This window comes from Staurois parvus, unplaced genomic scaffold (assembly GCF_062004578.1).
Source record: "Staurois parvus isolate SC_StPar_1 unplaced genomic scaffold, SC_StPar_1.0 ptg000436l, whole genome shotgun sequence".
Classification (NCBI taxonomy): domain Eukaryota; kingdom Metazoa; phylum Chordata; class Amphibia; order Anura; family Ranidae; genus Staurois; species Staurois parvus.
In genome coordinates, this window is record NW_028318232.1 from 5420352 (window position 1) to 5442751 (window position 22400).

Consider the following 22400-nt stretch of genomic DNA (forward strand, 5'->3'; position numbering starts at 1 on the left):
TGTTAAGTTGTGTTATTGTATTATAAATGATTGTGTGTGTGTTTTGTCCCTTCAAAATAACTCAACACACGGCCATTTAATGTCTAAACCGCTAGTAACAAAAGTGAGTACACCCCTAAGTAAAAATGTCCAAATTGGGCCCAATTAGCCATTTTCCCTCCCTGGTGTGAATGGGGAGCAGGGGTATTACATTTGGTGATATTGCTTTCACTTTCTCATACTGGTCACTGGAAGTTCAGCATGGCAAAGAACTCTCAGGGGATCTGAAAAAAAGAATTGTTGCTTTACATAAAGATGGCCTAGGCCAGGGGTAGGCAACCTGCGGCTCTCTAGCTGTTGTGGAACTACATTTCCCATGAGGCATTGCAACATTACAAAACTGACAGTTACAGCTATGACTTGCAGAGGCATGATGGAACTTGTAGTCCTGCGGCTCCCAGGTTGCCTACCCCGGGCCTAGGCTATAAGAAGATTGCCAAGACCTAGAAACTGAGCTGCAGCATAGTGACTAAGACCATACAGCGCTTTATCCGAACAGGTTCCACTCAGAACAGGCCTCACCATGGTTGACTAAAGAAGTGCACGTGCTCAGCGTCATATCCAGAGGTTGTCTTTGGGAAATAGACGTATGAGTGCTGCCAGTATTGCTGCAGAGGTTGAAGGGATGGGGGGTCAGCCTGTCAGTGCTCAGACCATACGCCACACACTGCATCAAATTGGTCGGCACGGCTGTCGTCCCAGAAGGAAGTCTATTCTTAATATGATGCACAAGAAAGCCCTCAAACAGTTTACTGAAGACAAGCAGACTAAGGCCATGTATTACTGGAACCATGTCCTTTGGTCTGATGAGACCAAGATAAACTTATTTGGTTCACATGGTGTCAAGATTGTGTGGCAGCAACCAGGTGAGGAGTACAAAGCGTGGTGGGAGTGCCATGGTCTGGGGCTGCATGAGTGCTGCCGAAACTGGGGAGCTCCAGTTCATTGAGGGAACCATGAATGCCAACATGTACTGTGACATACTGGAGCAGAGCATGATCCCCTCCCTTCAGAGACTGGGCCAAGGGGCAGTATTCCAACATAACGACCCCAAACACACCTCCAAGACAACCACTGCCTTGCTAAAGAAGATGAAGGTAAAGGTGATGGACTAGCCAAGCGTGTCTGCAGACCTAAACCCTATTGAGCATTCGTGGGGCATCCTAAAATGGAAAGTGGAGGAGCGCAAGGTCTCTAACATCCACCAGTTCTGTGATGTCATGGAGGAGTGGAAGAGGACTCCAGTGGCAACCTGTGAAGCTCTGGTGAACTCCATGCCCAAGAGGGTTAAGGCAGTGCTGGAAAATAATGGTGGCCACACAAAATATTGACACTTCGGGCCCAATTTAGACATTTTCACTTAGGGGTGTACTCACTTTTGTTGCCAGCGGTTTAGACATTAATGACTATGTGTTGAGTTATTTTGAGGGGACAACAAATTTACACAGGTATACAAGCTATACACTTACCACTTTACATTGTAGCAAAGTGTCATTTCTTCAGTGTTGTCACATGAAAAGATATAATAAAATATTTACAAAACTTTGAGTGGTGTATTCACTTCTGTGAGATACTGTGTGTATGTATGTATATATATATATATATACTGTACATACACACACATATACAGTATCTCACTGAAGTGAGTGCACAATCACCACACAAAAGCGAGAGAGTGTCAATTATGCATTTTTGCTTTTCCACCAATTTTTATTGGTTGATATGTATGAATAATACACAGATAAAAACATGGCCTGAATACTTACATTCAGTATTTTAGATCTAAACATCCAAATCACAACCTTTCTATATATGTAACCATTATGCTGGTACATGATCCATGAATATAATCACATAATATATGTGTTGGTGCTTCCTTTATAGGTTGATTCAGTAAAGTTTGCTATGGTAATTTTCTAAGGGAAATGTGGGTTAAAGAACATGTAGAAACTTTATACCCGAATCCACAATCAAGTATGTATACTTAATTTTTTTAAAAAGTACCTTTAAAGCAGACTTATTCTAAGCTTTGTACATCTCACGGAGCACAGTTCAATCCATCATCCAAAAATGGAAAGAGTATGGCACAACTGAAAACCTACCAAGATATGGCTGTCCACCTAAACTGACAGGCCAGGCAAGGAGAGAATTAACCAGAGAAGCAGCCAAGCTTCTCCATGGTAGCTCAGGAGGAGCTGCAGAGATCTACAGCTCAGGTGCGAGAATCTGTTCACAGGACAACTATTAGTCATGCATGCCACAAATCTGGCCTTTATGGAAGAGTGGCAAGCCATTGTTGAAAGAAAGCCATAAGCAGTCCCAATTGCAGTTTGTGAGAAGCCATGTGGGGGACACAGCAAACATGTAAAAGAAGGTGCTCTGGTCGGATGAGACCAAAATTTTACTTTTTGGCCTAAAAGCAGAATGCTATGTGTGCCGGAAAACTAACACTGCACATCACCCTGAACACACCAGCCCCACTGTGAAACGTCGTGGCAGCATCATGTTGTGGGGATGCTTTTCAACAGGGACAGGGAAGCTGGTCAGAGTTGATGGGAGGTTTGACGGAGCCAAATACAGGGCAGTCTTAGAAGAAAACCTGTTAAGAGTCTCCAAAAGACTTGAGACTGGGGCGGAGGTTCTCCTTCCAGCAGTACAAGGACCCTAAACAAGCCAGAGCTACAAAGGAATGTTTTAGATCAAAGCATATTCATGTGTTAGAATGGGCCAAAGTCCAGACCTAAATCCAATTGAGAATCTGTGGCAAGACTTGAAAATTGCTATTCGCAGACGCTCTCCATCCAATCTGACAAAGCTTGAGCTATTTTGCAAAGATGAATGGGCAAAAATGTCACTCTCTAGATGTGCAAAGCTGGTAGAGACATCCCCCAAAAGACTTGCAGCTGTAATTGCAGTGAAAAGTGGTTCTACAAAGTATTGAATTCAATTGAACATAAATGCATGCCACACTTCTCAGATATTTATTTGTAAACCATTTATTTTCCTTCCACTTCACAATTATGTGCCACTTTGTGTTGGTCTATTACATAAAATCCCAATAAAATACATTTACGTTTGTGGTTGTAACATGACAAAAAGTGGACAATTTCAAAGGGCATGAATACTTTTTCAAGGCATTGTAGATAAGTGCACTGTTTGTTGCAAAAAAATGGAAATGGGGGGAAAAGGAGAGGTTTGGTAGCTCAAAGAGGACATTTCAAAGGGGAAGTAAAACACAGTAAAAGGAATTTCATGAAAAAAAGATTACAGGGCTTAAATACACTGGGAGTTTAGCTTCAGGCAGAGGACACAGGTATCCTATCCACCCCTTCTGTTAGCAGCCCATAAAACTCTTTGAGAGGCTGCTGTAGCTGGACAGTGCAGGTACAAACGTTTAGGGCAGCAGTACCCAGTGACGAATACCCAGAATGCAAGAAATCTGCCTTACAGGCATTTGTTCCTGGGCATAGGCTGTCCTAAACATTTGTACCAATTGGTGCCATATGCAGCTGTTAACATTTCATAGAGTTTGACTGGCTGCTGGCAGTGGGGCTGGATAGGACACCTGTGCCCTCCACCCACAACTTCACACCAGAGCCCCAGGCACTGCAGCTAACACCATGGGGTCCTTATCCTGCTTCAGAATACATTTAGGGCCAATCATATACCTCCCTGATGGTATGACATGATTGATAATTATCTGCCTGTATCTCTCAGCAATGAGTACACTAATGATCTTGACCAAATCTCCAACCCCATTTGCAGAAATGCAGCACCAAACTTGCAAGGAAGCTCCACCAGGCTTCACTGTTTCCTGCAAAACATAGGACATTGCCTTGACCCACAGATAAATGCCAGAGCCCCATGCACTGATCTAAGTAGTGTATGGTTTATTTTTGCACAATAAAGATGTTTAGCACAGCTCTTTACATTCTGGCACAGATCCTGTGTTCCAGGATGACAGAACCCCTGCGCATGCATAGAAGTGACATCATCCCACAACGGCCAATGGAGATGGCTGCAGCCCAATACATGGAAGAAGCTGAGTAGACGACACCAGCGCCAGAGGGACATTGGAGAAATTACCACATTTTTTAACCAGTTCCCACCCTGCCAATAGCACAAAGGCGGCCGGGCGAGCAGCTCGTCCCTCTGGGTGGACGCAATATGGCGTCCTTTCAGGCATGGGTAGTTTGCCTACCCGCAGGACTGCTCTGTGGCGCAATCGGTCACCGGCCGTGTACCTGAGACATGGCTGATGACAGATCTGTGTACCGACCCCGTTTCCAGTACCATGTGACCTGCTGTGACCAATCACAGCAGGTCACATGACAGTTGTATACAATGGATGGCTTCCTTTCATGCCATCCATTGTATACTAGTGTGTCTAGCTGTGAATGGTCACAGTGATCAAATGCACAAGCTGGGCTAATCACAGCCCAGCTCTGTCATGTGATTAGCGGCGGCCAAATCTCAGCTAAGCACAAAAAAAAAACCCTGAATGAATTGATGTCATTCAGGTAAATGCTTGCTTATAAAGTGTGTAAAAAAAAAAAAAAATACTGCTCACTTCCCCAAGATAGTACAGTGTTACTATGGTAACATTATACTACTTTGGTCATAGTGAAATATGAAAACAATTCTTAAAAAAGAGAAAAAAATGTAATAAAAATTAAAACTAATAAAAAAATTTAAAAAATTTTTTTTTCGTACTGTCACCAGTCAGTGTCCTTGATCACTGCAATGCCAGTTATATGATGATGCTGTACTGCACTGGTGACAGTATATAAAAAAAAAATTTGTGAAAATAATATTTTACATTTTTTCATTTTACGAAAAATTATGACAAAAAAATTTCACCTTCAAAAAACTTGCCATGCCTCTTATGAAATACGTCGGACTGTCTACTTTGCAAAAAGAGGTCATTTGGGGGATATCTGTACTGTTCTGATATTTGTGGACCTCAAGAAATTAGATTGGCCGTCAGTACTTCAGGATTGATCAATATTCAGATATATACCATAGTTTGTGAACTCTATAACTTTCCTACAAACTAAATAATACATCCTAATTTGGGTTATTTTCACCAAAGACATGTAGTAGAATACATCTTGACCTAAATTTTTGAAGAACAATTATTTATTTGCAAACTTTTATAACAGAAACAAAGAAAAATGTGGGTTTTTTTCCAAAATTTTCAGTCTTTTTTTGTTAATTTAGCAAAAAAAAAAACCCCAGTGTTGCTTAAATACCACCAAAAGAAAGCTCTAGTTGTGTGAAGAAAATTAAAAAATTTTAGTTTGGGTACAATGTTGTATGACAACGCAATTGTCATTCAAAGTGTGAGAGCGCTGAAACCTGAAAAAGGGCCTGGGCAGGAAGGGGTAAAAGTGCCCGGTATGGAAGCGGTTAAGCATGAAAACAGTTTGAGAGGAGCTTCCAGGAGCATGTGGAAAAGGGGAGAAGAAAGGAGGAGGGGAAACTAAGAAGAAAAAGAGGGAAAGTAGGGAAGGGAAGATAGACCGGTGACCAGTAAAGGAGAAAGAGAAGAGAGAGGCATCTCTCTACCAGGTAGGATACTGGAAGGCACGGGATTGGAGTCACTGGGTTGCAGCCAATTAGCTGAGGTAGGCATCTGTTTATATGAAATTATGCCAGGGCTTTCAAGTGTCAGTAAACAATTCCTCCGTATTGTGCAGCATGGCCCTGAGGTCTTCCATGTTTTGGAGTTCATTGACTTTTGTAAACCTTACAGCTTTCGTCCACAGGTTGACATCTCTCCAGCGGAGAGGAATGTATGCTTTAGCAGCATTCAAGAGTTCTATAGTAAAGGAGTGCTTAGAGTTTTTAGTAGGTCTCTCTGTCAGGTGCAGCAGGCAGGCCGCAGGGTCATCATGTAGGTCGACTGCAGTGAGTTGCTTAATGGTAGCGGTCACTGCCTGCCAGAAAGGCTGAATTTGTGGGCATTGCCAGAAGATGTGGACCAGAGACTCCTCTCCGGCCTCACAGCGGCAGCAGCAGCCAGATATCTGAGGGGAAATGAGGTGAAGCATGGTGGGGACCCTATACCACATGGTAAGAATTTTGTAGCTCATTTCCTGAACCCTCGAGACAATAGAGAATTTGTGGGAGAAGTAGAGAATTTTCTCCCTGAGCTGTGCCATGAGTTGTAGGTCTGCCTGCCATTTGGCCAGAAAAGCCTTTTTCTTGTATTTGACAAAATGTCTTCCAAACAGAAAAGCAATTGCCCTGTGATTGATGGCAAACTTCATTTGCAGGACCTTTTTGGTTCTATATGTAAGGTCAAACTTGGCAAAGGAAAATGTTGTGATGTATTTCTTACAGATAGAAGTAGAAAATGCTTATTCTGCCTGTCATTTCTGACCCCACAATTCATCCTTGGGTGCTAATTCCTCCTCCTATAATTGATTAAAGATTAGTCAACTAATGCCTGGGCAATAATAAGGGTATTCTCTACTGTCTTGTAAGGTTTTATGACTCAGTTAATGCAGTTTGTTGCTCCCCCTTTCTAGCATGGCGTTAAACTACCCATATCCACCTTCCCCCATGGCATTTGAAGCAGAGATGCCTAATCTTTCTGATTTTGTCAGGAATCTTCCAGCGGATTGATTGTTAGAGGCTGAGTCCTTCTCTTTCGTAGAGCAGACCCCATGAGATGAATATCAGTCAGCAGTTGTTTCACTAAAGCAGAACAAAACTTGTTTCTGATCAAGGCTGTGGGTTTCACTTTAAAATATGAGGATACCACCATCACTTCACCTACTGCAGTGTCTTTTTTCAGTTCTAGAAATAATCATTCCACCAAGGTGTTTCCTCCTCATCCTCTCTTCAGTCATTTTAATTACAAAGATTCAAAACACCCCAACAAGCAATTCCTTGTCCCAAACAGTTCCTGGTGCTCTATCCCTTATCACAAAATGGACTACTCCTTCCACAGTCAACCCTCCAGCGCTTGACCATTCCTATAGAAGATGCTCCATCTTTTAAGGACCCTTTATGACAAGGAGTTGCAAATAACTTTGTGAGTTGCCCTTCAGTCCATGCTTACTACCACACTTATTGCCCAGGCTTTAGCTGACTAATCTTAAATCAAATTTCTGGTCTAAATTCAGTTCTACTTACTGGTCTAATCCATATCTAACTATTATTAGGGTGAGGATCAGGCGGCTGCTGTTATTGACCATCAGTTTATTGATTGCAATAACCAGATCATGGATGCGTTGAATTTTATGTGTGATGCAGTTCTGGATTCTAGCCAGGTTATGTCTCTGGTATTCCTTTCTTCTGTCCAGATTCTTAGAACGATCAGACTTTTGAGCCAGTCAGCAGAGCAACAGTGTATGAAGGCTTTGCTATGACTGTCCTTTTTCAGCTCTTATCTTGGCACAATCTTTAAAAAAACTGACAGGGGATAAGAGTACTCATCGTATACGCAAAAATAAATATAAAACAACACAATTTGACACCTTCCTAAATGTTCCTTCCTTTCCTCCAAGTCAGGTTCCAGTTCCCAAACACACAAGTCTTCTTCCACTCCTTCAGGCTCAGGAAATTCTAAATGTCATTGGTAAACTAAAAGCTTAAAAGACTGCAGGTAAATCTGCCAGCAGATGAAGGTCTGACCCCACCAGCTACTTCACAGATTTAGGAGGCTTGCATAGCCGACTAATGGGTGCAGGAGCTTGTAAGTAAAGGTCTCCATATAGAGTATTCCCTCTGTCTACCACCTTGATTTTTTTCCGTATCTCCATATCTGACGAAACTTCTTTCAAAATTTAGGAATTGTTGAATCAGGGAGGTATCATACCATTTCTCCAGCCGAAAGATTTCAAGGTATTTATTCAAACCTATGTACAGTTCAAAAACCTCAAAGTGGCCTTTGTCCCATTTTGGATGTAAAGGCTTTTACTACCTTTGTTCACTCTCAAACGTTTTGGATGGAATCAATTCAGTTAGGCTTGGTTCCTATATATGCATTTTGCATTTGATGCTTTCTCCAGTGCTTTTTGCAGTTCATATTGCTTTTTTCTACATGTGTTTTTGGCTCGTTTTTGACATGTTTTTGTTTAGCTTTTTTTTCCGTTAAAGTGGACATTTTTTTTTTGTTGCTGGGAAGAATAAAAATGCAAAATGCTGCAAAAATGCACTACCATACATTTCAGCAGCTTCTCTATTGAACTCTATTGTAGCAAAAATCTGCTTTTTGCTTTTTAAAAAAAAGTCCCTGACCCTTTACAAAAACGCAGCAGCTCAAAAAAGCATAGATGTGAACATGTTTTATAGGAAACCATGTTAAATGGACTGTAATGCGTTTCTGCAAAAAGCACTAAAAAAAACACATTGGTGTGAATGTAGCCTAATTGTTAAGACTTTTTAGCTTCCATCAACATAAAGGAGTAACACATTCCCATCTTTCCAGCTCACTGGCAATTTCTTCGCTTTGCAACAGACCTCTCTGACCTTGCAGTCTAATCTGTCAATCATGATGCATACCCTGGAGAACTTTGAATGAATCCACTACTTTGAGACGTAATTTTGACACATCAGAGTATTTGGCCCTTCACTTGGATACCCTTCAAGCCAAAGTTTTCCTACCCCAGAAAATGTTGATGAAACTGGAATCAGGCTTGGCAACTTTCATCCTGGAATTTGTGTTCCCTGCGGAACTGCATTCAAATGCTGGAATTGATGATATCCACTTTTGAAGCAGTTCCATATTTCTTAATTTCAATCCAGAACTTTGCAACAAAACATCCTCCCAGGGTGGGACAATTCATGTCTTTCACTGAACAAAATAATCAGGTTACATTGTCATACCAATGGTCTTGGTAGGTGGCTTCCATCCAAACATTGTCAGAGAGCATTTTTTTCTTCCTTACACTGTAAGATTGTAACAATGGATGCCAGCCTTCTGGGTTGGGGCAGAGTTCTGGGCCATTTGTATTTTCAGGATTGTTAGTATCTGGGGAAATCAAAACTTCCAATCAACATCAAGGAGTTGCAAGCAATTTGTCTTTATTTAATTGTACGTCTGATCCTGATTCGTTCATTCAGTGCCACAACTGTGGCTTACATCAGTCTTCAAGGGGACACCAGGAGTGTTGGAGTGTTGTGTTGGTGATGGAGATATAATCTATGCTGTCCTCAGTAGAGTTTAATGTTCCAAAGATCACCGCAGTGTACATTCATAGTCTTCTAGCTTCTCGGTTCACAAAGGATGTTTTAATGAGATTTTCAAAGAATCCTTTACAACAAAAATCAGCAAAGGGCCTGAGCACTCACTTCCGGTACTCTGCTGGATGTGTAAAATGGGGAATGAGGTAGCCAGGTGAAAGCTTGGTGTGTGAGAGAAGCCAATGGCAGTTTTATACCAGCTGCAGGCAGTTCCAACATACATATGCTATTTTAAACTAGTGTCATTTCTAGCACCTTTAGGTGTGAGTGCAGCTTGTGATTTTGGATTTAAAAAAGGTGCTTTTTTCAGTATAATATCATGTAGAGCTTTATGTGTTTTTACATTGCAATGATCAATGAGAGTTTAAAAAAACGGCAGATGACATAGTGAATGAACATTTAAAATATAGAGGAGAGAATTGTTTAAACCAAGTGTTTTGGCCTGAATTTCTAGTATGGTCATATAACTAGTTAGTTTGTTTATAGGCACAGGTGTTGGGCAAAAAACTGGTTTGTAGTGTGAACATGGAGGTATTGGAAGATATAAAGATGCACAGTCACATATATTTGTTAGAAAGTCTTTAATTTGATACAATTTTTGAAACTATATTTGGATACATTTGTATATAATTGTAAAGTGTGTCACAATAACTTTATGATTTTGAGATCATTGCACTTGGTAAAAAATTATTTTATAAAAAAACTGGGCAGATTTGTCTCCAGGACGCATGACCCAATGGCAGATACGTAGAACACCTTGGTGGGATCAGTATGCCCTGATCTATGCATTTCCTTTGATGAAACCTTTACCTCATCTACTTCAAAGGATTGAACTTTAAGGCATTCAAGACATTCTCATTGCTCCAAATTGGCTTATTTCATCTATCAGCTTCTTTCATCTATCAGCTGACACTGTGTGGCCTCTTCCAGATAAGCCAGAATTGTTCCAAGGACCACTTCCAACCTGCTTCTCTTTTGCTGGATTTGATGGCCTGGCTGTAAAACCCATGTTCAGAGAGACAGGGGCATTTCTGGCACAGTTATCAGAAAGTGGACCATGCTTAAAGCTCATAAATATACTTCCTGCAAGATTTATTAATGAATGCATAAAGCAAGTTTTTATTTTTACTGTGAGTCTCTGGTGGTTTTCCAAAGTGCCTTTTTGGTGGCCTGTGTTCTTTCCTTCAGTTGTCAGTAGAACATTTGTTCTTCAGTACAATCAGATGTCTGTCTTTCCTGTTCTTTTTCAACATACTCTTGCTAATAATTCTCTGATTCTCACCTGTAGCACTACCCCTGTAGAAGCCGCTGGATAGGATGGGTCGTCTATTCTTTGCCTCGCCCCCAGACTCTCTGATACACTAGGTTGAGTGTACAAAGCATGCAATATCATAGAAAATTACTAAAAGTAATACTTAGCACCCATCAGTAGTACTATATCATAAAGCTGGTGCACTTAACTACAATTTTAGTAAACCAGCATGCAGTAAGATGCAGTAAAATTGTGGTATAGGTGCAGTATAGGTGCACTATACTTAATGTCCTGCCTTCAGTAACCCAGTCCCTGCTAGCAGTGTGAACAATGGGCAATGCCCTCACACCAGTCCCTGTGGTGTGGCTGTGAACTTTCACTGTAAAAAGGGGGCCCTCTCCACGGGATGCCTCCAGTGGTGGGAAGAGTTTCAACGGTGAGAAGTAGAGGGTGAGAGGATGCTCTGGTCTCTCTGCAGTAATGGTGCAGATGTGGTTGCTGCAATCTGTGCTGCCTCAGATGCCTCTGCTGGTCTGGCTTCTCAGCAGTCTGGTCAGTATGCAGCACTCGTGCTCTTATTAGTTCCCTCAGCGCCAAAAGGTATTAGAGCAATCTATAAAAAACTATTCTACCACACCCCCTCTGCCTCGGTGTTTTATGGGAACTGTAGTGTAAAGGGTCAATAAACCCTACAATATGGCTTACTTCCTGAACGTCAAATCCCATTTATTATATTTATTTATTTCTGGTACTTATATAGCGCCGTCAATTTACGCAGCGCTTTACACACATATATATTGTACAATCACATCAGTCCCTAACCCTCAAGGGGCGTACAATCTAAGGCTCCTAACTTACATTCATACATACTAGGGCCAATTTAGACAGGATCCAATTATCCTACCAGCGTGTTTTTGGAGTCCCATGATCCCATGATCCTCAGTGTTCCGCATAAGAACCCATGGGTTTGAACCTATTTGGGACATTTCTTTTACTTTGTTTTCCTGTAAGGTGCGCTTTACTGTGGCCATCACTTCGGCTAGAAGAGTCTCTCAGTTATCAGGGGCATCCTGTAAGGATCCCTATTTGATTTTACATAAAGAAAAGGTTGTTTGCAGACAATGGATGTGTTCTTTGTCTAAAGTGGTTTCTGAATTTGATGTTCATGAGGATATTGTGTTGACTTCTTTAGGTTCAATATCAGTTCACCCCAAGGAGATTTCTCTCCATTGATAGGATGTGATTATGGCTGTCAGGATTTTGGTCTTTCAGCCACTGTTTTTTTAAGCGGACTGATTATCTGTTTGTTATTCCAGAAGCTTCTAAAAGAGGTTCCAGATTCACTATTTCTAATGGAATTTGACAGGTTGGTGAATAGTCCTATGAGTTGTAAGGTGAAATGCTTAATTTTCCTGTTAAATCCTATCTGTAAGACTGCATCCTTTTCTGTTAATACAGGCTCTGAGTTCTGCAATCTCCTTGGTTCTCTTTTGTTTTGGGTTTTATCTTGTTGGGCTGGTTTACCTGTGGTTTTAGGTGTGCCCACCCCTCCGTTTGGTCTCCTTTTGATGGTCCCCGGGCACTTTCCATCAAAGATGTGTCCCTCAATGGGCAATAGAAAAAATAGGATTTTTGTTCTCACTGTAAAATCCTTTTCTCAGGGTCCATTGAGGGACACAACTCTCTTCTCTTCCCATCATATGTTAATGTTTTTTCGTTAGACTGATTACTACAACTGAGCAGATGTGAGATTGGAAGAGTAATAGCCTCAAGGGAGTTTTCTATGTACCTAGTGTCCGTTTCTCATGTGGGTGGCAGTATAACCCTAGACTGCTTTTTATCATCAAAGCAGTGACCCTAAATCCACTTTGAGAAAAGGAATTTACAGTGAGTGCAAAAATCCTGTTATGCTAACCTCCGATAAATTCTTTACTTCTGTTTAGGACCCCCACATAACCCTTAAGCTGCATTCACATCTGTGTGTTCTGGGAACACGTACAGAAACATGCAGTAAAAAATGTGCCAGTCTCTGTACCCAAAAAAGGTGCAAGAGCTTCTTTGCTTCTTTGGCATGTGTGTCGAGCGTAGGGCATCTCTTTCAAATGAATTGGTTGCCCTATGCATTTGCAAAACAAAAACTCATCCAGGCTAGTAAAACAAATAGCTCAGCTAAAACCCAACCTATCACAAGTGTAACACAGGATCAGATGAGTCACCAGTAAAAACCTGTAGAGGAATAATCCCTCCCCAAAAATAATAAAACACTTTATGAATTTGGTTGCTTATTGAGCAGGAGTTAAAGAGATACTAAACCCATGACCCTCCATTCACTATATCTGGTCTCCCACAGTAAACACAACATGGACATACAATTATATTAGTAAATATAAACTGCTAAATACCTTTTCTCATCAGTAGTTAGAGCAGTCTTGGAACTTCAGAAGAGACTGGGTTAAAGCTTGTAGGAGGAGTTTTCTTTCTGCTCTAGGAGGATGTAAAGGCATGACCCTCTGTCTGGACAGTGCTGATCCCATGCACTTTCCCAAGAAAAAAAAAAGACCTCTCTAGCAATACACACCAAACTGAGCATGTGCACATGACTATGGATTCAATCTATATCAGGTGGTCATTTCAACAAGAGGAGGGGCAGAGAGAAAAAGGATCAAACAGCCTTTTTACACAGTGCAGAGGATTAACCCCTTAGGTTCCACAGTGAGTTTAACAAGCATGCTTTACTGCATAGACAGACTGATTTTACTGTTTTGGGTTTAGTAACACTTTAAGTGCTAAGGTACAATGATTGAAACTTGTTTTATATTCCAGAATATTATACTCTGGATACTGCACAGATCTTGTAAGGATGTGGAAAGTGTATAAATGCATAGATAGGATCATCTCTTGGGCGAGGTTGATTATTTGGTATCTCAAAAGTAAATTGCTGTAGGAGAGTTGTAAAGAAAAGGAAAAGTTCCATTCTGGCTAGCTGTTCTCCTAGGCAAGCCCGTCGACCTGCAAAGAAAAACATAATTACAAGGATAATCTTGCTGGTTACATCTTCTTTACCTTTTTACATATTATAAAAGCTCACATGTTCAGAATGTGGTACAGAAAATATTATAAAACATTTTTGCAGAAAAGAGGCATTAGGAAGATGCTGCCAATTTTGTGAGATTCTTTTCTTTAGTCTTTGGTCACACCGAATCCGACTTTGAAAAAGTGCGACTTCACTTGAATTCGCACAATTTCAAAGTCCGATGTCAGTCTGACTTCAGGTGCGACTTGGAAGACATCCGTGCAACTTCATGAACTTGCAAAAAGTAGTGCATAAAGTACTTTCAAAATTGATCCAATATGACCGCTTCCATTACGGACAATAGAGTGCGACTTCTCATGCAATTCGAAACTACCAAATCGCATGACAAGTCGCACCAGTGTGACTGGGGACTTACAATGTAATTACTCAGAATGCCTTTTAAACAACTTCTATAATAGGCAGGGTTAAATACGGTGTTTTCAGTAGTGGATCACTATGTACAGTATGTAGCACAGTTAGGCTCCATGAACACTAGCATTTTTCATAAGCTCACAAAACGCTAGAAAAAAACGCTGGATGAAAAACACTGATAATAGCATTTTTGTGCCAGCTTGTAGTAGCATTTTAGTAGCGTTAAAGAGCGTTAGCATTTTTACAGTACATTAAGGCCTCATGCACAAAGGGCGTTTTTGAAGCCGCTTTTAGGGGTGTCAGGCTTTTTTTCACTACCTGCAGACTTTTAGCGGCAGGAGTGTTTACAGAAAGGGAAAAAAACCCCAGGGCCAGTGCATCCAGGAACAGCAGCGTTTTGGCAGAAAAAAATCCTTTGACACGTGTAAACACATCCCAATGTACCTAAACACATGTTAACGCTAGGCATGTTTGGCACTTGAGCGTTAATTAATTTCAATGGCCAGAATAAATTATTATTCTGGCCAATAAAATAAATTAACACCCAGGCATTTGTTGCCTGTAAACACACCTAAACACTTGTAAAAGTGTTAGATGCTTTTACAAGTATCAGACGTTTTTTCTGCAAAACTGTTGTTGCCAGGAGGAAGGCTTCTAGGAGGGTTTATTTTAACGTCCTGTGTGCATGATATCCCTGGATCAAGCAAATTCCCCTGCCTATGGTGATCAGTAACTTCTATGCAATACTTAGATTCAAAAACATTAATATTGTAGATAACATGACATTAAATAAATCATTCTCTTTAGAGGATACTGGAGCTCTTTTTCTATTTGGTTAATTACAGTATAATTCATTTATGATTTGAGGATTTTCTAAGTGAACATACATTTACTGGTTCCTCGTTAATCCAATAATCCACATATCATAGCATTGTAATAGCAGCATAAAACAAAACAAGTTACATTTTTGCCCTGTTTAATGTATGCAGTACCTGCTGAAAATGGAATGAAGGCCTCTCGCTTTACAAACTTGCCATTTTCATCAAGGAAATGCTTTGGATAAAACTGGTATGGCTTATCCCAGACCTGCTCGTCTTTCAGCACAGAGGATAAATTGGTGAAGATCGTAGTCCCCTTTAAAAAAGAACAATTAGCAGATGCAGAATATTTTTTTAACCTAACCTGCTACAGGTGTATATGTGACCAAAAACCTGCAGTTAGAGCTTAGTGAATGTGCATGGGTTTGGTTCATGACTGTTTGTCATACCCATCATAAGGGTCTTAAAATTGTGAACTGAACTCCAATGAAGTCTATGGGGGTGAATCTGGAAAAATTATTCTGCCCATTTTCAGGGTAATAGGCAGGGGATTGGCAAACAAAGAGCATGCCCTGGAAAACATGTATGAATGCAAAATTACATTTTAAAAAATACCATTAAGCAGGGAGAAGGGTGTAATTTGTACAGTATGTGATGTTATTGAACAGTACAGGTTTCACAGATAGTGAAAGTGTCATTGACAATGTATTCTAGCAGATTTAAAATTATAGCCTGCAGCTGACTAAGCCAAGATGTTGCTTGTACGCTGCCTGACAGTGAACAAAACCAAGTTTAGTGACTAAGCCTGAGATGAAATGAGCCCTGGGAGAGTCCACTTGGTAAGTGAGCTGTAAATACATTTTGTATCCTGTACAGGTTGCAGGAAAGAAAATCACTCGACTCACAGTCAGTGTTGATGGAGGAATTTCTCCTATTGTGTTCTGTCAGTGGGGAGCCTTCCTTGTTGGCAGACCACAATGATTACTGCTGGCGGCTATATCTGTCAGCAGTAATTGCATGCAAACAATCCAACAGGCTGGTTGTACTGAAGTTGTTTGAAGGATCGACTTCAGTACAACCAGTCTGCCTATAGATGGATTGAATCTTGGCAGGTCCCTGCTGAACCAGTTGAGATTTGATCCATCTATGGCCAGCTTTAGGGTGCCCAAGTGTGCATTGGGCCCTTCACAGATCTATTTACACACTTAAAAAAAGAAAATTAAAGTTGTAAAGCATTTAGAATAAAGTGTCTGTACATATAATATTACCTTTGGTATGAAACATCCATGAATTTCCATGTCTCTGTAGGTCATGTGAGGTAAAGCTAAAGGAGCAATATCACTGAAGCGCTGTATTTCATGGATCACAGCATTGGTAAATGGCATTTCCAGAATATCCGCCATTGTTGCTTTTCTCTCCCTTCCAATTACTTGATCAATTTCTTCATGAACTTTTTCTAAACCAAAATGCACATCATTATATAAATATTGTGCCACCCTCACAGACTGATACTAGTCACACTGCTGACTAAGGTAGAATACAGTATCTAATAGCTGTTACTTATGGTTTACATAGAATTTATTATGGGGTACAGCTACTCATTATATATTTACTGAGAGCAATTTTAGATTTATCTTGGCTTGCACAGCAGACTTGTCTCTATCCATGTCTTTGTATCTTACTGTCATTTTCTCAACTGAAGGAAAATGTAAAAATCCACCCTTGTAGTTGGCGATCTCACCCCACTGCAAGGGTTAAATACTCATTTCAACCTGGAGAGGGGAATAAAATGTAAATACTTGCCTTATTCCTCTTTCCAGCAGGCTCCCTCCAGCACTTCAACCAATCCCCTGCAGCTGTCTCTGTAAGCCTCTCCAGTGTAAAATACAGGGTTAATGTTCCTGTATTGTTCGTGATGATGCCAAGGCTCTGCCCATAGACTGGAGCTTTGGGCAGAGGAGGAGAGTCCTGGAGCCAGCCTTAGCAGGGCTGTAAGGTAAACCCTAGGCATAATGAGCATTTCATGCTTGCACTGTGAAGGGGGGAGACTGCATGGATTTTTTTTCATTTTCATCGGGCTTTAATTCTTTTATTTATACTGGTACTAGTTGTCAGCTGCAAAAAACATATACTATAAATGCAATCTTGCTTTATCAGCTCAATGGAATAAATCTGGATTCTTAGATTCCTCTTAGGCTACCTAGTAGAAAAAAAGTTATAACCAATATTTACATAGTTAGTAGAGATGAGCGAATTATTCAAAAATTCGATTCGACTGATTTGTCGTGAAAAAATATCGATTCGAGTCGAATATATTCGCTGCGAATTTAACTTATAAAAGGGTGTTTCTAGGCTTCAGAGAGCCTTTATATTAGTGCAGAACACTGTACCTTTAATTTAAATGCCCTTGGAGTCTGCTGGGGAAGAGAAATAATACTGACAGTCAGTATGACATGCAGATGAGTGCCGTCGATCTTAGAATCACCGCACACTTCACTCATTTGGGCAGTCACGGGGCCAAAACCAGAGTGTGGAGCCACAGTGTGGCGGTGGAGGCAGCAGCAATGGGAGGCCATACAGCACCCTATGACAAAAATGGAAACCACCAGCAGTGTGAGGAGACCTGAAAGTGGCACATGGCAGAGTGTGGCGATGGAGACAGCAGCAATGGGAGGCCGTACAGGGACCCATGACACACTCTGGACCTGGCAGCAGCATGAGGAGGCGGTACAGGGGCCCATGACAGATTACGGGCCTGGCAGCAGCATGAGGAGTCGGTACGGGGGCCCATGGCAGATTACGGGCCTGGCAGCAGCAATGGGAGGCCCGTAATCTGCCAGCACCCTATGACAAAAAATGGAACACACCAGCAGTGTGTGAGGAGACCTGAAAGTGGCACATGGCAGAGTGTGGCGATGGAGACAGCAGCAATGGGAGGCCGTACAGGGACCCATGAGAGACTCTGGACCTGGAAGCAGCATGAGGAGGCGGTACAGGGGCCCATGGCAGATTAGGGGCCTGGCAGCAGCTATGAGAGGCCCGTAATCTGCCAGCACCCTATGACAAAAAATGGAACACACCAGCAGTGTGAGGAGACCTGAAAGTGGCACATGGCATGAGACACTGTGGACCTGGCAGCAGCATGAGGAGGCGGTACAGGGGCCCATGGCAGATTACGGGCCTGGCAGCAGCAATGGGAGGCCCGTAATCTGCCAGCACCCTATGACAAAAAATGGAACACAACAGCAGTGTGAGGAGACCTGAAAGTGGCACATGGCATGAGACACTGTGGACCTGGCAGCAGCATGAGGAGGCGGTACAGGGGCCCATGGCAGATTAGGGGCCTTGCAGCAGCTATGGGAGGCCCGTAATCTGCCAGCACCCTATGACAAAAAATGTAACACACCAGCAGTGTGTGAGGAGACCTGAAAGTGGCACATGGCAGAGTGTGGCGATGGAGACAGCAGCAATGGGAGGCCGTACAGGGACCCATGAGAGACTCTGGACTTGGCAGCAGCATGAGGAGGCGGTATAGGGGCCCATGGCAGATTAGGGGCCTGGCAGCAGCAATGGGAGGCCCGTAATCTGCCAGCACCCTATGACAAAAAATGGAACACAACAGCAGTGTGAGGAGACCTGAAAGTGGCACATGGCATGAGACACTGTGGACCTGGCAGCAGCATGAGGAGGCGGTACAGGGGCCCATGGCAGATTAGGGGCCTGGCAGCAGCTATGGGAGGCCCGTAATCTGCCAGCACCCTATGACAAAAAATGTAACACACCAGCAGTGTGTGAGGAGACCTGAAAGTGGCACATGGCAGAGTGTGGCGATGGAGACAGCAGCAATGGGAGGCCGTACAGGGACCCATGAGAGACTCTGGACTTGGCAGCAGCATGAGGAGGCGGTATAGGGGCCCATGGCAGATTAGGGGCCTGGCAGCAGCTATAGGAGGCCCGTAATCTGCCAGCACCCTATGACAAAAAATGGAACACACCAGCAGTGTGAGGAGACCTGAAAGTGGCACATGGCATGAGACACTGTGGACCTGGCAGCAGCATGAGGAGGCGGTACAGGGGCCCATGGCAGATTAGGGGCCTGGCAGCAGCTATGGGAGGCCCGTAATCTGCCAGCACCCTATGACAAAAAATGGAACACACCAGCAGTGTGAGGAGACCTGAAAGTGGCACATGGCATGAGACACTGTGGACCTGGCAGCAGCATGAGGAGGCGGTATAGGGGCCCATGGCAGATTAGGGGCCTGGCAGCAGCTATGGGAGGCCCGTAATCTTCCAGCACCCTATGACAAAAAATGGAACACACCAGCAGTGTGAGGAGACCTGAAAGTGGCACATGGCAGAGTGTGGCGATGGAGACAGCAGCAATTCGAGGCCGTACAGGGACCCATGAGAGACTCTGGACTTGGCAGCAGCATGAGGAGGCGGTATAGGGGCCCATGGCAGATTAGGGGCCTGGCAGCAGCTATAGGAGGCCCGTAATCTGCCAGCACCCTATGACAAAAAATGGAACACAACAGCAGTGTGAGGAGACCTGAAAGTGGCACATGGCATGAGACACTGTGGACCTGGCAGCAGCATGAGGAGGCGGTATAGGGGCCCATGGCAGATTAGGGGCCTGGCAGCAGCTATGGGAGGCCCGTAATCTGCCAGCACCCTATGACAAAAAATGGAACACACCAGCAGTGTGTGAGGAGACCTGAAAGTGGCACATGGCAGAGTGTGGCGATGGAGACAGCAGCAATGGGAGGCCGTACAGGGACCCATGAGAGACTCTGCACCTGGAAGCAGCATGAGGAGGCGGTATAGGGGCCCATGGCAGATTAGGGGCCTGGCAGCAGCTATGGGAGGCCCGTAATCTGCCAGCACCCTATGACAAAAAATGGAACACACCAGCAGTGTGAGGAGACCTGAAAGTGGCACATGGCATGAGACACTGTGGACCTGGCAGCAGCATGAGGAGGCGGTATAGGGGCCCATGGCAGATTAGGGGCCTGGCAGCAGCTATGGGAGGCCCGTAATCTGACAGCACCCTATGACAAAAAATGTAACACACCAGCAGTGTGAGGAGACCTGAAAGTGGCACATGGCAGAGTGTGGCGATGGAGACAGCAGCAATGGGAGGCCGTACAGGGACCCATGAGAGACTCTGGACCTGGCAGCAGCATGAGGAGGCGGTATAGGGGCCCATGGCAGATTAGGGGCCTAGCAGCAGCTATGGGAGGCCCGTAATCTGCCAGCACCCTATGACAAAAAATGGAACACACCAGCAGTGTGAGGAGACCTGAAAGTGGCACATGGCAGAGTGTGGCGATGGAGACAGCAGCAATGGGAGGCCGTACAGGGACCCATGAGAGACTCTGGACCTGGCAGCAGCATGAGGAGGCGGTATAGGGGCCCATGGCAGATTAGGGGCCTGGCAGCAGCTATGGGAGGCCCGTAATCTGCCAGCACCCTATGACAAAAAATGTAACACACCAGCAGTGTGAGGAGACCTGAAAGTGGCACATGGCAGAGTGTGGCGATGGAGACAGCAGCAATGGGAGGCCGTACAGGGACCCATGAGAGACTCTGCACCTGGCAGCAGCATGAGGAGGCGGTATAGGGGCCCATGGCAGATTAGGGGCCTGGCAGCAGCTATGGGAGGCCCGTAATCTGCCAGCACCCTATGACAAAAAATGGAACACACCAGCAGTGTGAGGAGACCTGAAAGTGGCACATGGCATGAGACACTGTGGACCTGGCAGCAGCATGAGGAGGCGGTACAGGGGCCCATGGCAGATTAGGGGCCTGGCAGCAGCTATGGGAGGCCCGTAATCTGCCAGCACCCTATGACAAAAAATGGAACACACCAGCAGTGTGAGGAGACCTGAAAGTGGCACATGGCAGAGTGTGGCGATGGAGACAGCAGCAATGGGAGGCCGTACAGGGACCCATGAGAGACTCTGGACTTGGCAGCAGCATGAGGAGGCGGTATAGGGGCCCATGGCAGATTAGGGGCCTGGCAGCAGCTATAGGAGGCCCGTAATCTGCCAGCACCCTATGACAAAAAATGGAACACACCAGCAGTGTGAGGAGACCTGAAAGTGGCACATGGCATGAGACACTGTGGACCTGGCAGCAGCATGAGGAGGCGGTACAGGGGCCCATGGCAGATTAGGGGCCTGGCAGCAGCTATGGGAGGCCCGTAATCTGCCAGCACCCTATGACAAAAAATGGAACACACCAGCAGTGTGAGGAGACCTGAAAGTGGCACATGGCAGAGTGTGGCGATGGAGACAGCAGCAATAGGAGGCCGTACAGGGACCCATGAGAGACTCTGGACCTGGCAGCAGCATGAGGAGGCGGTATAGGGGCCCATGGCAGATTAGGGGCCTGGCAGCAGCTATAGGAGGCCCGTAATCTGCCAGCACCCTATGACAAAAAATGGAACACACCAGCAGTGTGAGGAGACCTGAAAGTGGCACATGGCAGAGTGTGGCGATGGAGACAGCAGCAATGGGAGGCCGTACAGGGACCCATGAGAGACTCTGCACCTGGCAGCAGCATGAGGAGGCGGTATAGGGGCCCATGGCAGATTAGGGGCCTGGCAGCAGCTATAGGAGGCCCGTAATCTGCCAGCACCCTATGACAAAAAATGGAACACACCAGCAGTGTGAGGAGACCTGAAAGTGGCACATGGCAGAGTGTGGCGATGGAGACAGCAGCAATGGGAGGCCGTACAGGGACCCATGAGAGATTCTGGACCTGGCAGCAGCATGAGGAGGCGGTATAGGGGCCCATGGCAGATTAGGGGCCTGGCAGCAGCTATGGGAGGCCCGTAATCTGCCAGCACCCTATGACAAAAAATGGAACACACCAGCAGTGTGTGAGGAGACCTGAAAGTGGCACATGGCAGAGTGTGGCGATGGAGACAGCAGCAATGGGAGGCCGTACAGGGACCCATGAGAGACTCTGCACCTGGCAGCAGCATGAGGAGGCGGTATAGGGGCCCATGGCAGATTAGGGGCCTGGCAGCAGCTATGGGAGGCCCGTAATCTGCCAGCACCCTATGACAAAAAATGGAACACACCAGCAGTGTGAGGAGACCTGAAAGTGGCACATGTTTGGGGCATGATTCATGGCGGATTTAGTCAGTTGTGTCAGGAACTGGTGGTTTGAAATCCAGACTAATCCACGCCTGATTCATTTTCACAAACGTGAGTCTCTCCACACTTTGGGTGGACAGTCGTGTCCTCCGCGGAGTTACAATACCTCCTGCCGCACTAAACACGCGCTCCGATGCCACGCTACTGGCCGGGCATGACAGCCTTTCAAGGGCAAATTCAGCTAGTTGGGGCCAAAGGTCAAGTTTCGTTGCCCAGTAGTCAAGGGGATTGTCTACCTCGGTTGGCAGGGTGCTGTCCAAGTAGGCCCAAGCCTGTTGTTTGAGGTCCTGCTCCAGGTCCACCTGATGCTGCTGCTGCTGCTGCGGCTGGTTAGTAGTTTCCTCACTGCGCTGGTGAAGAAAGCTACTCATCATCGACTGCAGACTGAGGCAGCCGCTGCTGGTGGAGCTGCCACTGCTCCTACCACCCCACCCCTTCCCTGCTGCCATGGCAGCGGAACGCGAGCGCACAGGGCCCACAGTGTCTGA

At 44.5% G+C, this 22400-nt stretch overlaps 1 protein-coding gene across 1 annotated transcript in view; it reads right to left on the reverse strand.

Annotated features, from left to right (window-relative positions):
- Positions 1-9798: 9798 nt before the first annotated feature.
- The window catches only part of LOC149454183 (cytochrome P450 2D15-like), a 57431-nt gene continuing 44829 nt past the window's right edge, over positions 9799-22400 (reverse strand). The window contains exons 7-9 of the mRNA XM_089687705.1: positions 16018-16205; positions 14924-15065; positions 9799-13495 (exon numbers count right to left, since the gene is read on the reverse strand). Coding sequence (XP_089543831.1) covers positions 13314-13495; positions 14924-15065; positions 16018-16205 — 512 coding nt within the window. The 3' untranslated portion in view covers positions 9799-13313. The remainder of the gene's footprint in view (positions 13496-14923; positions 15066-16017; positions 16206-22400) is intronic.